At 39.5% G+C, this 14,797-nt stretch overlaps 4 protein-coding genes across 4 annotated transcripts; 1 reads left to right on the top strand and 3 right to left on the bottom strand.

Annotated features, from left to right (window-relative positions):
* Nucleotides 1-972: 972 nt before the first annotated feature.
* LOC125058870 (golgin subfamily A member 6-like protein 7) lies at nt 973-1,488 on the bottom strand. Its single transcript, XM_047663012.1, has one exon. The coding sequence runs from the start codon at nt 1,486-1,488 to the stop codon at nt 973-975; it is 516 nt and encodes a 171-aa protein (XP_047518968.1).
* Nucleotides 1,489-9,280: 7,792 nt separating this feature from the next.
* On the top strand, nt 9,281-12,036 carry LOC125058362 (protein ALP1-like). The gene is made up of 2 exons (XM_047662440.1): nt 9,281-9,710; nt 10,809-12,036. Exons 1-2 carry the CDS (start codon nt 9,430-9,432, stop codon nt 11,683-11,685), a joined length of 1,158 nt encoding a protein of 385 aa, XP_047518396.1. The 5' UTR covers nt 9,281-9,429; the 3' UTR covers nt 11,686-12,036.
* On the bottom strand, nt 9,733-12,419 carry LOC125058370 (uncharacterized serine-rich protein C215.13-like). The gene is made up of 2 exons (XM_047662448.1): nt 12,038-12,419; nt 9,733-10,682 (listed from the first exon to the last, which is right to left on the bottom strand). The coding sequence occupies exons 1-2, from the start codon at nt 12,225-12,227 to the stop codon at nt 9,802-9,804; spliced, it is 1,071 nt and encodes a 356-aa protein (XP_047518404.1). The 5' UTR covers nt 12,228-12,419; the 3' UTR covers nt 9,733-9,801.
* A 406-nt stretch (nt 12,420-12,825) lies between these two features.
* Nucleotides 12,826-13,885, bottom strand: LOC125058868. The gene has a single exon (XM_047663011.1). It carries the CDS (start codon nt 13,883-13,885, stop codon nt 12,962-12,964), a length of 924 nt encoding a protein of 307 aa, XP_047518967.1. The 3' UTR covers nt 12,826-12,961.
* Nucleotides 13,886-14,797: the final 912 nt, after the last annotated feature.

The raw sequence follows: 14,797 nt of genomic DNA, 5'->3' as shown, positions 1-14,797 counted from the left end.
TTCTATTTTACAATTGTACAGCTTCATAAAGTCTAACCCGATTATGCAGTCATCTACTATGTCGACAAGAACAACCTTGTGTCTGTAAAATCTTCCACCAATCTTGAAGGTTGCGATACCTTCTCCCCGATCGGTTATACGCTGACCTGTAGCTGTAACAAGCTGTACAATTCCTCGAGAAGGGCTTCCATAAAATGACTTCAGAAGTTGGTATCTGATTACGGTTCGTGAAGCTCCGGTATCTAGTGTTAGGTCACACTTAGTTCCATTGACAACTCCGTCGATAACCAAGGTATTCCCACGTCTAACCTTCACATCACCTCGGAAGTCTTTCTTTGGGCACGATAACCTCATGTGCCCCACTTCCCCGCAGAGGTAACAGGTTGGTCCACGTTGACACGAGTTTGGTTTTTCCGTGACAGCCCTAATACGGTAAGGTCGAGGATCTTTCTGAATTGCCTCTACCTCCAACGCATAGGCTAGAGCATCCTTCAGGTTCTTGTAGTGACCTAGGTTCACAGCCATTCGAATTTCACGGTCTCGAATACCGTCGACGAAGGCTTGAACCAACATCTTGTCTGCAACGTCTGGTGAGGATGCGTAGGCTTTCCTAACCAGCTTCTCTATTTCAAATCCCCATTTTTGCAAACTTTCATTTGTCTGCTGTATTCTATCCTTTAATTGAGCCCTATAGACGTGCTCTAAATGTGCGTCTCCGTACCGTGATTCCAGGGCATCCAGCAGTTGCTTCAACGTCACTTTGCCTGTCTTGGTTTCTAATATGGTGAGGGCTTCATCTCGCAGTCCCATAATAAGGGCGGTGACAGCCTGATCGTCATTCCACCCGTTTGACTCTGCCATAGTCTCAAACTGTATTTTGTACGCGCCCCAGGAAGATGTACCGTCAAAGGGAGGTACTTTCAGATTTCCAGATGGTGCTACAGTCGTTACGACACCTTTGGTCTTCAGGCACTACATCTCTTGTTCTAATCCGAGAATACGTTTGTCCTGTTTCGAAAATTTGCAGTCCATATCAGATTCCAAGTTTTCGATTTGTTTATCTACTTCTTGTTTCAGATCTCCTAATCTTTCTCCTATACGGCAAGCCTGTTCCTCCATCGAACGACGTGTCTGTGCCTGTTCTTCCATCATTTGGCGTGCCTGTTCCTCTTGTCGGCGAGCCTGTTCCTCCTGACGGCGAGCCTGTTCCTCCATCAATCGCCGAACCTGTTCTTCCTGATGACGGGCCTGTTCCTCCTGACGGCGTGTCTGCTCCTCCATCAATCGGCGTGCCTGTGCCTGTTCTTCCATCATTTGTCGCAGAGCAAGGAGGATGTTTCCATCGTTGCTTTCACCCATCCCGCGGTTCGCATCGAAACTTTGTCGTCTGGCGGCGTCCCGTGCTGATTGTGTTCTCGTCTGTACTCCCTCCGCTGCTGGAGGGTCCGCCACCAACTCCTCTTGATTCTCCCTTGGAGTAATTGGCATTTTTCTATCCCACTTCTGACACCAAAATGTTACGAGCTAGGGGATCGGATAGAAACGCCGTAGATTTTTCAAGGGTTTATTTCTTATTAAATCTACGAGGAATTTGTTAACTATGTTGGAAATTACGCACAAAAATTCACTAAATACATACACAAAATACTGTCACTAATTACAGTAATTACACACACTTCGCACAATACTTAATCGCTTGTCTTCACTATATTCGCACTTTTTGAAACACTACTTGGTCTTGCAAAATCCGTAAATGTATCGGATCTATATCCAGTTTCGGCTTCAAATATTATATTGTTGATCCGATGTCTCACAATAGCTTTCATTTGTCGATCCATTTGTCTTAACTGACTCGCAATATAATCTCCAAATAAACCATCCTCATCTTTTGTCACATTTGGTCGTTGGGAGACATTCTTCATAATATTCAATGCTTCGGATATCAACTCTTTATTAGGGTTGATTTTAGGACGTTTATTTCGTTGCCAAGTTGTATTTTCTGACGACATCTGTGGTAAATCATTTTGATTTGATTGTGAATCTCGTTGTGAATCGTGGCTCTTCGACGGTGTGTCCTGCGAAAAAATACGAAAAAGACTGACCGTTTAGCCGTTTTACTTTTATTTAATAAAAAATAAATAAGTATATCTAGTCAAAATCAACATTTATTGTGTATTTTTTTATTATGGATTTTATTAAAGGCACTGAATAAGTCTTCAACATTTCAATTATTTTTGCCTGAGTGGCAACTATTTTGCCAATGCCGGGGAAAGGGTTAAAATGTAAATACCAAGATATACTAATAAATAAACTAATATAATTATATGTCTATGGGGCCCTAGTTGCCTGATTATAAATAAAAAAAAATTAAATCTTACAGTATCGGTGGTTCCAGTAGGCACATTTTTGTTCTGCAGAAAATTTAGTGATTTGTAGGCAAACCATTTACTATGATAAATATCATCAGTACCCGCACCAGACTTATTTGAATTATCTTCATTTTTTTTTTCACTCGGTAATAATGACTAGTTAAATTTTTTATCTTTCTCTCGATTTCCGGAACATCAGTAGCAAATTCACTGGCAATTTCATAAAATGCGTCGTAACGCTTTGGCCGGCTTTTGTAGTCATGGTTTTTTGGGTGCCATAATATTTCTTTTAAATGATAGAGGTCTATTAGTTTTATAACTGTTGCATCGTCCCACTCCATATTGGTTAGTTGATAAAAAATAAAAGTGCCGACACTTCACAACAACAGAGAATGAATAAGTGATACGTCACTACTCTATGAAAGCCGGCGGGAAACTGACTGAGTGAGTGGAGAGGGATGCCGTCGGCATCGGCAAGCCGGCGGCATGATTGTATAAAATAAGGCCGGCGGGTTGGGCCGGCGATCCGTGCCGCCGGGTCAGCGGCTTTGGTGTGTAGACCGCTTAAAGTTTGTTTTAGGGTAATAGCGCACTAGCGGCCAGGCCGCAGGGGTTGCGATTTGCAACGCGGCCAAAACTGCGGCTACGATAGTCAGTTGCTTATACAGCGCGCTTCAAAATGGACGTTGAGGAAATAGCAGTGCTTTTGTATCTTAGTAAGAAGCAGAAAAAGAAAAGGAAAAAATATTGGGTCCATCCCTTACTACGTGAAAGGCGAACAAAGGGATTATTTCATACTTATTTCACCGACCTTCAGCAATATGATGAAAAGTTCTTTAATTATTTGCGGATGAGCAAGTCTTCGTTTGAAGAACTGTTAAGAAAATTAAGTCCATCAATCACCGGCACTGTAACTAAATTTCGCCCCTGCATTTCTGCCAAGGAAAAACTTGTTGTAACTTTAAGGTAAGCCTATGCCTATCTACTTTTATTCAAATTATTTATTTGCGGTCCCTGTGTCTGTTTTATGAAAAAGGATACAGGTAGATAAGTGAAACAAGAAGGTACACAAAAGTAATTATGTACTGTAAAACGTGCAGTTATTCAATAATTATCAAAAAATGCCTGGGGCCCACCCCCGCACACCTCGCCGCTTGTCTCAGCTCAGCTCTGAGAACACAAAAAAATAAACATTACTTACCGAGTTCGTTTTTTTCAGTTATTGTTAATTTTTCATTACTAAATATTTCTATAATCTCTTCCCACATCATCCTCTTTAAGTCACGGTTGGCATAGTCTTCACAGGACATGTCCCACAACGCCCTCCTTGTCTCAATCTCGGTTATAAATCTTTCCGTGTCGAAAGACATCGCAATGATTACAAAACACGCTGTAGTTCCACAATACGTGCGGCCGCCGCGGCTAGTGCGCGCACACTGCTCATTTAACTACAATCAGTGCTTCCAGATCCCAAAAGTAAAATTACAGTGTTGTTAGCTAAAAAATATAGTAGTTTCTTAAAACAATACAGCAGATTCCAAATTCGATTACAGTAAAATTACAGTAAAAGTTTGTTTAAATATTAAAAGAAAAATAAGATGCTGTATTAATTTATTTGTAAATACATATCATTGTTAGTTATTCTAAAATAATTTCCTCATGATTTTGATAAATATTTGCATTCATCTTCAAAATCATTTCATTAGTGGGATTAAATTTGACGCAGTTTTCAGAATTTCGACGAATGGCTTGCTGAGCTAACATATTTCCTTTAATAGTATGTATTTGTGATCAGACAGTTCCTCTGCTTGGTTTTTATATTATTAATTTCACTAAACTTGCGTTCGACCTCAGCGTTTGAGTGAGGCAAAGATAATACTAGACGGTTAGTTTTTGCTAAGCGTTAGTTCTGATTCATTGGGAATTCCCCGCACGTAAACTATAATATGTAGGTAACAATCCTACTCTACATTGTCTATAGATAAAGGTCAGTGGTTCTGGGTTTGCAAATTTATATTTCGTATTTTCTAATACGTAAAACGTATTAAATTTGATTAATTTGATAATTTATATGAACGGAAATTAAATACAGTATTTTCATACACTGTATTTTATCATTACAGTATACAGTAGAAAAGTCTAAAATACAGTAAATCTACTGTAATTACAGTGAATCTGGAAGCGCTGACTACAATGCAATTGATCCCAGTGTCCGCAGGTGCGCGTGCTATATGGCGATTTCATACTATGGTTTCTATCTCGATGGCCGCCGTGACCTGGCCGCTAGTGCGCTATTGCCCTTATGATGCACTATATCTAGGAGTCGAGTCGCGGCACGTGTTCGAATTAATTGAAATTCTACGAGGAAATGAAATTTCCAAGTGAGTGTGGGAATTATCAACAATATATTTTGTATATAGATAGATAGAGCCCAAATAAAATACCCATTATGAACCGTTGTTTTCTATTTGTACATATTTCGTTTGATATGTTTTTTCGTGTGAAGTGGAACTAGCCCCGATGCTTGCTTTAACTTTTTACTGAGTTTAATATAATTTAAAAATTCATATATGTAGTGGTATCTACATATGAGCCTGTGAGACTAGTAATCTTCTTTTTTACAGCGTCCACTGGAATCCCCAACTTTGAACTAATATCGTTCCACGCATCTTGCTTAGCATTTTTGTTGTAATAGTTATTATTTAACGGATCCCAAAGAACACGATGGAACTCGTATAATTTTATTAATTTAACTGCAGTTGCTTTGTCCATTGCGACCTGAGGCGACACGCCCGTCTCCACCAAGTGCACGGTTCGGACTGAGGCTTCTTTGAGCGCGCCAAAAAAACCGACAAAATATGGCTCGGCTCGCGGCAACCAATTTGCCTCATGGCGCGGCGTGCCTCAAGTTGAGGCATATCATACTTTTTAATTTTCATAATAATACTTATTATCATAATAATACTTTTTAATTTTTAAAAAAAAGGAAATGTTAATAATCATAATCAATCTTATTAATCTCCTTAATAGTAATCTTGATAAATCTTAATTACAAATTTGCAAAATCGTACTCTACGCTGTCTTGAGATGTTTCACCTGGAGATGTCAATAAATTATAATCTGAGCTCAAGTCTGCTGGAGTGTATGTACTTCTGTAATTTCTTGTATGATACCCGTGTGATGAAGGCTGTTGAGACGTTTGTTCAAACCTAAATTATGACGATTTTTGGGACATTGAGCCATACCGCATTTCAGTGATAATTTGTAACACCTTGCTTTGGAGTTTGAAGGTCTGTGAAATCTTGAATTGATGGCAAAATACCCTTAAAAAATGACTCCTTAAGGGCTTTTAATGCTTCCTTTTCGAAATCATCAGCTTGCATTGTTCTTTTGCGGGTGATAGGAACATTACGTGGAGACTCCGGTGCAATATCACTTGTAGAATCGGTATTGGTTTCTCCAGCTACGTCTAAGCTACTGTCTGTCTCATTTTCAATTCATTGGAGGTGTTTCAATGAAGGTTCCCCGAGACTAATAATTAGTATCATCAAAAAAGTGCGGTGAAATTTAACACCCTACCCTACAATTTCATAATGTCGATATACAAAAGTCCCCAATCTTAAAAGTAACATATGCATCTTGATACGCAGAGAAGAACGTTGGCAAAGCTTCGTTGCTCATCAGTCGAACACCATTCATAACACCAAGAACAACATTCCATATGATGAATGATCCCTCCTGGAGGTAAAGGTGCTCGCGGTGCTCCGTAATGGGATAATTAGTGACTCCATTGTAGAGAGGTTCTTCATATATGCCACTTGCCGCATAGGTAGCGTTCAACCAGCCCCGACCGATATCATAATTCGTCGCCAAGTCCAAAGATCGGTTAACGCGGCGTCCGATTTGGATTTGATCACGTCGGGGTCACCATTTATGGGATGTGCTATCGTGTAATAAATCACAACCTATTTTTATCTTTGTGAAATGATTTATTCTTTACAAACAACAGTAATTAATTTTTATTAACATAGAAACGCTCAAGGAAAAAAACATGAATATTCACGCGTCTTAAAAGTCTGTTCTGAGTGATGTCCGCTTTCTTCTTTTCTTAGTGTCCTATCTTTATGTTAACATATACATCAAAATCTTATAGAAAATACTACACAAAAGAGGATGTACATTTTTAGTGCGTATCTACGATTCGCTACAGGATTATGGTAAGAGACACCTGTAGCAGATTTTTAAATAACAAGTCATTGTGGAAATGTGTAGGTAATTATTAATCAACTGACTTCGAAAAATCAAAATCAAAATGGCTGTTTTTAGATACTGTGTCGTCTATTTGATGAAAAGATTGTGTATTCTGAGGTGTTTCGTTTTCATTTACATTATAATTTGTAGATGAAGCTGTAGCAGTACGATATCCCCTATATTGATTTTCGGGGTAAACTGAAGTATAAGTAATTTGGGAATAATTCGATTTTGGGATCGAGTTCTTTGACTTATGTTTCTCATCGCTTTTATAACCTCAAACTGAAATTCGAGGATATCAGCGTCATAAAATTTTTCAATTGTTGGTGCGATTCCGGAAAAACGACATAATTCTACTGACATTCTGTGTCTTTTCTCTTCCTTTTTCACGGAACTGTAACATTTGGTACATAATGTAGTACTCTATGTACTTACAGGCACCGAAATCGTCGTAATTTTTTATACCGATAACCCTTTCGACACAGTTACGTGCAGTAGCATGTACTTTATTATTTGTTGCTTCAGGTGAAACAACACTGATTTAACAATTATGTAAGGATATAAACGTACTTAAAGTATTCCACTCTTCTCTCCTTTCTGTTTGCGAAATCCTTAATAATCTCGTGTATGTCCATATGGTCTAATATGGCCTTCTCTATGGATATTGTTCCTAAATTTGTTTGTCTTTCCTGGCTCATTGTTGAGCGCAGGTAATTTTTTATAAGTTTTAATTTAGAAAAGGACCTTTCCGCGCCTGCTACGGTAACTGGCATAGGGCCAATTAATTATTAGTACCTATCCTAGTTGTACCAAGTGTGAATCTCTTTAGTGTTACATTTGCAGAAGCAGTCTCCTTGACGACACCAACACCCACACCACCACCTTCACCATCACATATAACAATCTTTATTCCATGATCAGTGGACATGGGCATATAATCTACCACCTCGGTTAGTTCGACAGCTATTGTCGCATCACCATCTCCACTTGTTCTACCATCACCGCCCAACAGCACGCCGCCATCAAGCCCATTTAATTCTCTATCACCCCCAAATGGCACAGTAAACCCACTGGCAGTACTCCCGAGCATACCAGTCACTAGGTCCAATATGTCATCTGGGGGTATAAACTCAGCGGGACCACCACCAGTCTGAAGAGATTTGTAAAAAGAATATAAGTTGTACTATAATGTGATTAAACTTAAAAATAAGTATTAACTACTATCACCTTTATAAGGTTCATCCTTACTGCAGCGTTTGCGAGATTTTTTTTTAATTTTCCCATTTTAAACGCAGCTGCTGCGGAGTCCTACGACCACTCGTAGTCCAAGCATTAAAGCGCTCAGTTAAATGAACTCACTCATCATTCTTCAATTTATTGTTGCTGGCATTCGTAGTTTTGGTCGTAATTACTTTGCTGGCTTCTATAAGGTCTATCAAAAACTTGCATTCTTTTGTAAGAGGCTTGCCGTTTGCCTAGTAACAAAAAATAAATGTATAATATTATATTTGGCGCAAAACTGAGCGTTAGTGCATCTTATATATTTTTACGAGCTAGGGGATCGGATAGAAAACGCCGTAGATTTCTTCAAGGGTTTATTTTTAATTTAATCAAAGAGGAATTTGGTTACACTAAAAGTCGGTAAAATTACGCACAGAAATTCACTTATTACACAAACCCAAATTCTGTCACTAATTACTTAATTACACACACTTAATTAGACACACAGTACTTTATCACTTGTCTTCACTTTATTCGCACTTTATCTCTTCAGTCTTTATCTCTTGAAATCGCATTTGAAACTGAACTAATCGGTCGTCGTGGATATTACTACACACTTCCTCTAAAGGGGTGTGTTTAGGCCCGTTCGGGGCAATGCCCCCTTCGGGTGGAATGTTGGCTCGCGCCCTGCTGATACAGGGCGGTACGGGGTCGAACTTGTAGTTCTTGATGGGGGCTGCAGCGCGCAAGGAGACGTTGGCCTCAACTTGCTGCGCGCAGCCTATGGGGTCTAGTCCGGAGTGCCATATCCGGTGGTTAGGAGCCAAGGAGTATTCTCGACTTGGCCCTGGTGTCATAATCGTTGGTGTCGGGCAGCTACGCGGCTCGCGGTCAAGCTCCGCCGGGTGAGACCCCCGGTGGCCCCGGGGGAGGCCCAGCGAGGCGACCAGCGGTTGCTGCCCTGGTGTCCTGTCCGGTGGTTGATGTATCCGCGGAGAATAGTTCACGCGGATACTTGTATTTGTCAGGTGGCCTGGAGTGCCACGGCGCAATGTCCTTAAGGTGGGGATGTTGAGAGGCGTCCGCTCGATCAAACATCCCCTTGGTGAGCCGTGCGACGAACTCGATGGACTCCATCCTCAGGTCTCGCGCTATGGTGGCGTTCCTAACGTAGCGGGGGGCCCCCACTGCGCGTCGTAGATTGATGTTTTGTACGGCTCGCAGTCTCTGGCGGTTGCACTCCTTTGTATAGGAGTACCACGCCGGTGCCGCGTACGTTAGGTGTGGGCGCACGTATAGTTTATACAGCGCGAGCTTGGTCCGGAGAGGTATGTTGCCGCTGAGTAGGGGGTAGAGTGCGTTCATCGCACCCTTGGCTCTCCCTACTGCCCTTGCTCTTGACGTGGTGCCGCATTGAGAGTCGCCGGTCTATGGTGACCCCTAGTGTGGTTTTACAGTGACGCTTCTGTCCGCGCGGGTGGTAAGCGCGCGGATGACCCGCTCGAAACTATAAAACTAGTTTTAAAGCTAGTCGCGCGGTTAGCCGCCTCGTACAGTCGTGATCGGTTTGCCGGCTCATACAGTCGTGATGAGACTTCTCGTATTTATTATACTATATTACTTATGGAAAAAAAGGCAACGACGACGACGTATACAAGTACATCCTTACAATGCCACTAGATTGCTGAGAGGCGCGTTCTCTACATCGTTTGCGGATTTAAGAGAACATAGTGACAAGTTCTTTAAACATTTTCGTCTGTCTATAACAACATTTGATGAATTACTCTGCAAGATAGAACATAATTTAAAAAGATCAAGTTTACGTCGAGCACCTATAGAACCAGTTGAAAAGTTGGCGATTACCTTAAGGTAAGTGGCATGAAAAATACTATTTAATTTTTAGTAATTACTTTATTTACAAATTTAAACAATCAAAAAAACAAAACTCGTTGAAATGTAATTAATAGAAATTGTCGTTTTCTGATGCAATATTTGGAAAGTGCTGTATTTCTTCACAGCTTTGCTGAACAGAATTATTGACTGTTGAATGAGGATCATATTGATTTGCTGTTTGATAGCCTTGCTGAGTGGTGGTACTAGACATTGATTCGTTGACTGGTAGCGTTTGGTTTGAAAAATATGATGAATTGGTTGCACACATTACAGAAGAATTAGAATCATTTTCTGGTGACATGACGGTGTAATATTGACTTGCTGATTGATAACCTCGTTGCGTAGTAGTATCATTAGAATGATTGGTTGTTGATGTTGTAGTAGAATTTGAGTTATGTTCTGGTGACAAGATGTTGGACGTCGACGTAGTGCCACTTGAAGTTGGCGCGGAGAGATCCATGGCGATTTGCAATACTTTGGCACGAAATAATAGTTTTTTATAACTGTTAAAAGATTTTAGTATTGGACCTAGAGAATTAAAAAATGACAAATCGTCAGAGCTTATGTCTGGCATATTTTTGTCTAACAAATCTACCAACTTTTTCTCAAACGCGGAGTTCTCTTGTACCCGTTCATGTTTCCTCTTCCGAGTCCATGTTGGTTTATCTTGGTCAGCCACCGGAGTAGAACTGTTTTGAGAAGAGCCAGAAATTTCGTCGTTATTTACTACGTGAGCTATTGTTTCAGATGAACTTGATTGTTCATTAATGTTGTACATAGATTCTGAAACTTCGTTTTCAGTGATACGATCAAGAAAGTTTAATTCTTTGAAATAAATGTATTTTGTAACGGTTTTTGCCCCGCTACCAGATGGTGCTTTTTTCATATTAGCTTTGGTTTTGAAATATCCATCTCTTGCAGATTTCCATCTTTGACGTAAAAGCTTATCTGAAACAAAAAAAAATTGGCAAAAATAATATTTTGTGTATCACGCCTTCTCACTTGTACTTTTTATGAATCCTTTCCTACTTGGAACTTTCTACTAGTTCTAATAATTATATATATTTTTTTCAGATTCTTAGCTACTGGGAACACTTACTCCGATCTACATGTCACATACAGAATGGGCGTTACTACTATAAGCAAAATCGTCAAGGAAGTTTGCTGTGAGATATGGGAAAAACTACGCGAAGAATGCATTCCTCAACCGACAACGCAAATGTGGCAACGTATTAGTGCAGAGTTTGAGATGTATGCAAACTTTCCTAACTGTTGTGGGGCAATAGATGGTAAACATATACGCATAGTTAATCCCGCAGGTGGAGGGTCAATGTTTTACAATTACAAACATTTTTATTCTATTGTCCTTCTGGCAATGTGCGATGCCAACTATTGCTTTACTTATGTCAACATTGGTTCTTGTGGGAAAAACTCTGATTCCACCATATTCCAAAACAGTGTACTATTTCAACAGTTAGAAAGAAATAATTTAAGGTTACCGGCTCCAAAGTACCTGCAAGGATCTAATATTGTGGCACCTCATATAATAATTGGTGATGGTGCATTTGGCATATCGAACTATGTGATGAAACCTTATCTTCGAAATGATATGAGCCACAAACAGAAGATATTCAATTACCGTCTAAGTCGTGCCAGAAGGTACATAGAATGTACATTTGGAATATTATCAAACAAGTTTAGAGTGTTTCACACTCCAATGAACGTGAGCTTCTCCAACGCAAAAACTATAGTTAAAGCTTGTTGCGTATTACACAATTTTATCAGAGTGCGAGACGGCTACAATGGAAATGACTTATTAAGCATTAGTGGTTTGATTGACATGAATCTTCAGCCAGTTTCTAGAACAGGAAACACACTACGCGAAGTGTTTGCCGATTACTTTATATCGCCTGCTGGCAGTGTTTCGTGGCAAGACAGACAAATATTCTAGAGGTACCTACCTAGTACCTATTTGAAAGAACTTATTAGTGGAATTGAATTCATTGTCGTCCTTTCAAGTATAGACTATAGTGATGATTCATAGTCATTTATGACTAATCTAATGTGTTTTTTCTGCAAGTAAACCGTTGAAGAGTGTTCAAATCATCAAAAATCCACAATCTTATTTTTAAATCCATAAAGATAGTGCTCCAACAAGTAAAATTGATCAATTTACCTTATCTTACCCTACATATCGATTGAAATCTTACCCTACATATGTTTAACGACGACTTTTATACCAACATAATATAAATTTTATATTATAAATGTAATTGATAAAAATACAAATTTTATAAACATACCTTTGTCTTTCTTTATGTAATTTTCTCCAAAGATTGCTTCTCCAACTTCTTCCCAAGCCTTATTTTTTGCGTCTTTGTTTTTGTATAATTCGTTCGATGGATCCCACAGCAACGGTCGAAAGCGAACTTCTTCAATCAATCGACCCGTATCGATATAATTCGCATTCATTTTGGCGACGACGGTACGCATGCGCGCGTCCGACCGGCGAGACTGTGCAACGCACACTGAACACAATGACTCCTCGCCCGCACGCGGTTGAAAAGCGCGGCTGAATTGCCGTCAACGCGGGCCATCCGCGTGACTATGTAATGATCCATGAGACGCAAAGCTCGTGGCCCGCGACGCTTACCAACTGCGCTGGCGAAAGCGTCACTGTAAAACCACACCTAAATATGTGACCGGGGTCTTCCACGGCAGAACTAATCGGTCGCGTTTCGGTCGCTTATACATCCCTGGGAATGGTCTTGAACGATGTTCGAGAACTCCCTAGGCGGGACCGCTACTGAGTAGCGATCGCACAATTCTAGAGCGTCCGTACTCTTTCTTCTCTTTCTCACATTGCTCCGTCCTTGTCGTATGGCGTTCTAGAGTGCTCGGTCTAGCTTCGAGAAGGTTCCGATCTTCCCTCTCTCTCGCGTACCATACCGTCCTTGTCCCACACCTAGAAAATTCGGTCAAAACTTTAATTATCATCATTATGCAAAGTCAAATATTTAGACTTTGCATAATGGCTTGTACATCGTAGCATACACAAACATTGCACTCAGTAATGTTCTTTCTTTCGTTCTTTTTTTCTTCTCCGCTTAATTCCTTTTCTTCTAAATGGGTATTACATTTGTCTCTCAGTTGCTACTTTTGTGGTTCAGTAGAATTGTGGAACTGGAGACAAAGATCGCATTGATCTTTTTAGGGCTGATAAAAGCCTAAATTAAATTTTGTGTTAAATATTTCATAAAACGTGTGAGTCCAGCAGGGCGAGACCTGTTCTTTTGCAAAACTTCGAAATCTCTAAAGAGCTCTGCAATGCTTTTGCCACTTCTGATGTACTCTCTAGACGTAGATGCTCTTAAGTGGTGCGATTCAATGCGAGGTATGGAGTTGATAAAGTTGATGATGTCCTTAATAAGCTCATCACTTGCAGTTTTATGATTTTTGTGTTTGCCGCGTTTATCATCCTTTGTGAAACCTCCAGTATTTCTGCTCTCAATATGCACGGTTCGAATCATCTTATATGAAATATCAAGAGTATTAATAAATAACGTTTTACATACCCTAATTTTTTCATCGTCCACTGAAAAATAGAAGGCGTGGTTTGGATTACGTGGGTTCTCAGCATTGGTATACTTGTACTTAGGTGTAATCTTTGTACAATTAGACAAAATATACATCATTTGTAACTGTCTATCTCCTAATGCCCAGAATGTATTAAAGATATCCAACCTCCTAGCATCATTTATTCGATCAGCGCATTTTAGTGTACAGTTTTGGCCACAAGGTGGTTTAATACTACGTGCAGGGACCAATTTCTTCGAATGTACAGCTACATAACTTTGACCCAAGTTTCGTTTAATTTTTTGCGCGTTTTGCATCCATTTATTCTTATCTGCTTTACGTTTCCTTGGTTTGTTAGAACTTATAACTGCTGGGCTCGGTGAACGTTGACGAAGATTAGGATCTTGATTATAAGTGGGATCGTCATCACTGAGGTCTACGTCACTTTCTCCAGAGTGAAGTGGCGAAATAGATCGATCATTTTCACTGCCGCATTCCAATCTATGGTGACTTGGTGAATTACCGAGTATGTAAATTATTTCATTTTGGATCTTATGTCCAAGATAAGTCGGCATATTTTTGAAATCCGAATCAATCGTTACACGTCGTATGACGTCATTGAAAGATCGAATTTTCCTAACAGTTCTATTTTCCTCTGTAGAGCACTAGTATGATTAGTTACCCAACACACGGTTATTCCTAGCTGCAGAGCGTGGACTGTAGATTGATTGATTCCAGGTGAGGTGACAGGCGTAGTAAAAACACCTATTTTCCATTAATTATTTGCACCACTTTATTTGAGCACACATTACAATGTATTACGATGCAAGCGGAAGAAGTTAAATCCATAGACATAGATAGGAAGAAAAATTACAGATAACAAAAACTGTATCAATTGAATTATAGATTATAAATATTACATTATGTTGCCAACACCCCAAATTCTCAAACTAAATTACGTATTATAAAAGGTATCTTTCGTTGAGTAATTGTTTTTCTTGAGAAGTTTGAGGGAATCTTTAAATTTTCTTACAATATCTGGATGAGACAAAGCATCTACCACATCATGAATAGACCGAGACATTGTAGGTTGGGAGACAAAAGTAAAAATATTAGCAGCCATTGTTCTTTGGTATGAACCACTTGAGAAAGATTTACAAAGCTTAGTTTTACTGTTTAATGTTTTGATGGTTTTTAGTATTCCTTCTAGGTCTTCGTCAACATCATCCACTAATTTTTTGGTTAGTCGAAAGAGGCGGACGTAGTCGTCTTCGCGTATATTTAATGTTGTGTTTCGAACATTTTCTCCCTGCTTACGGCTTAATAAATTATCTAAATCTTTTGCTTCTCTTACTAGCGTTAAAATAAAAAGGAATAAGCCATCTGTAAGAAAAAAATATAAAATTAAGTTTATTTTAGAATGAACTAAAATAACGCAAGACAAATTTCTCTCCAAGCGGCAAAACTCGACTGTCTATTTTTATAGC

The sequence above is a fragment of the Pieris napi genome, chromosome 18, assembly GCF_905475465.1.
Source record: "Pieris napi chromosome 18, ilPieNapi1.2, whole genome shotgun sequence".
Lineage (NCBI taxonomy): Eukaryota > Metazoa > Arthropoda > Insecta > Lepidoptera > Pieridae > Pieris > Pieris napi.
Note: the sequence above shows the minus strand (reverse complement) of the source record. Positions and strands in the feature narration are given on the sequence as shown.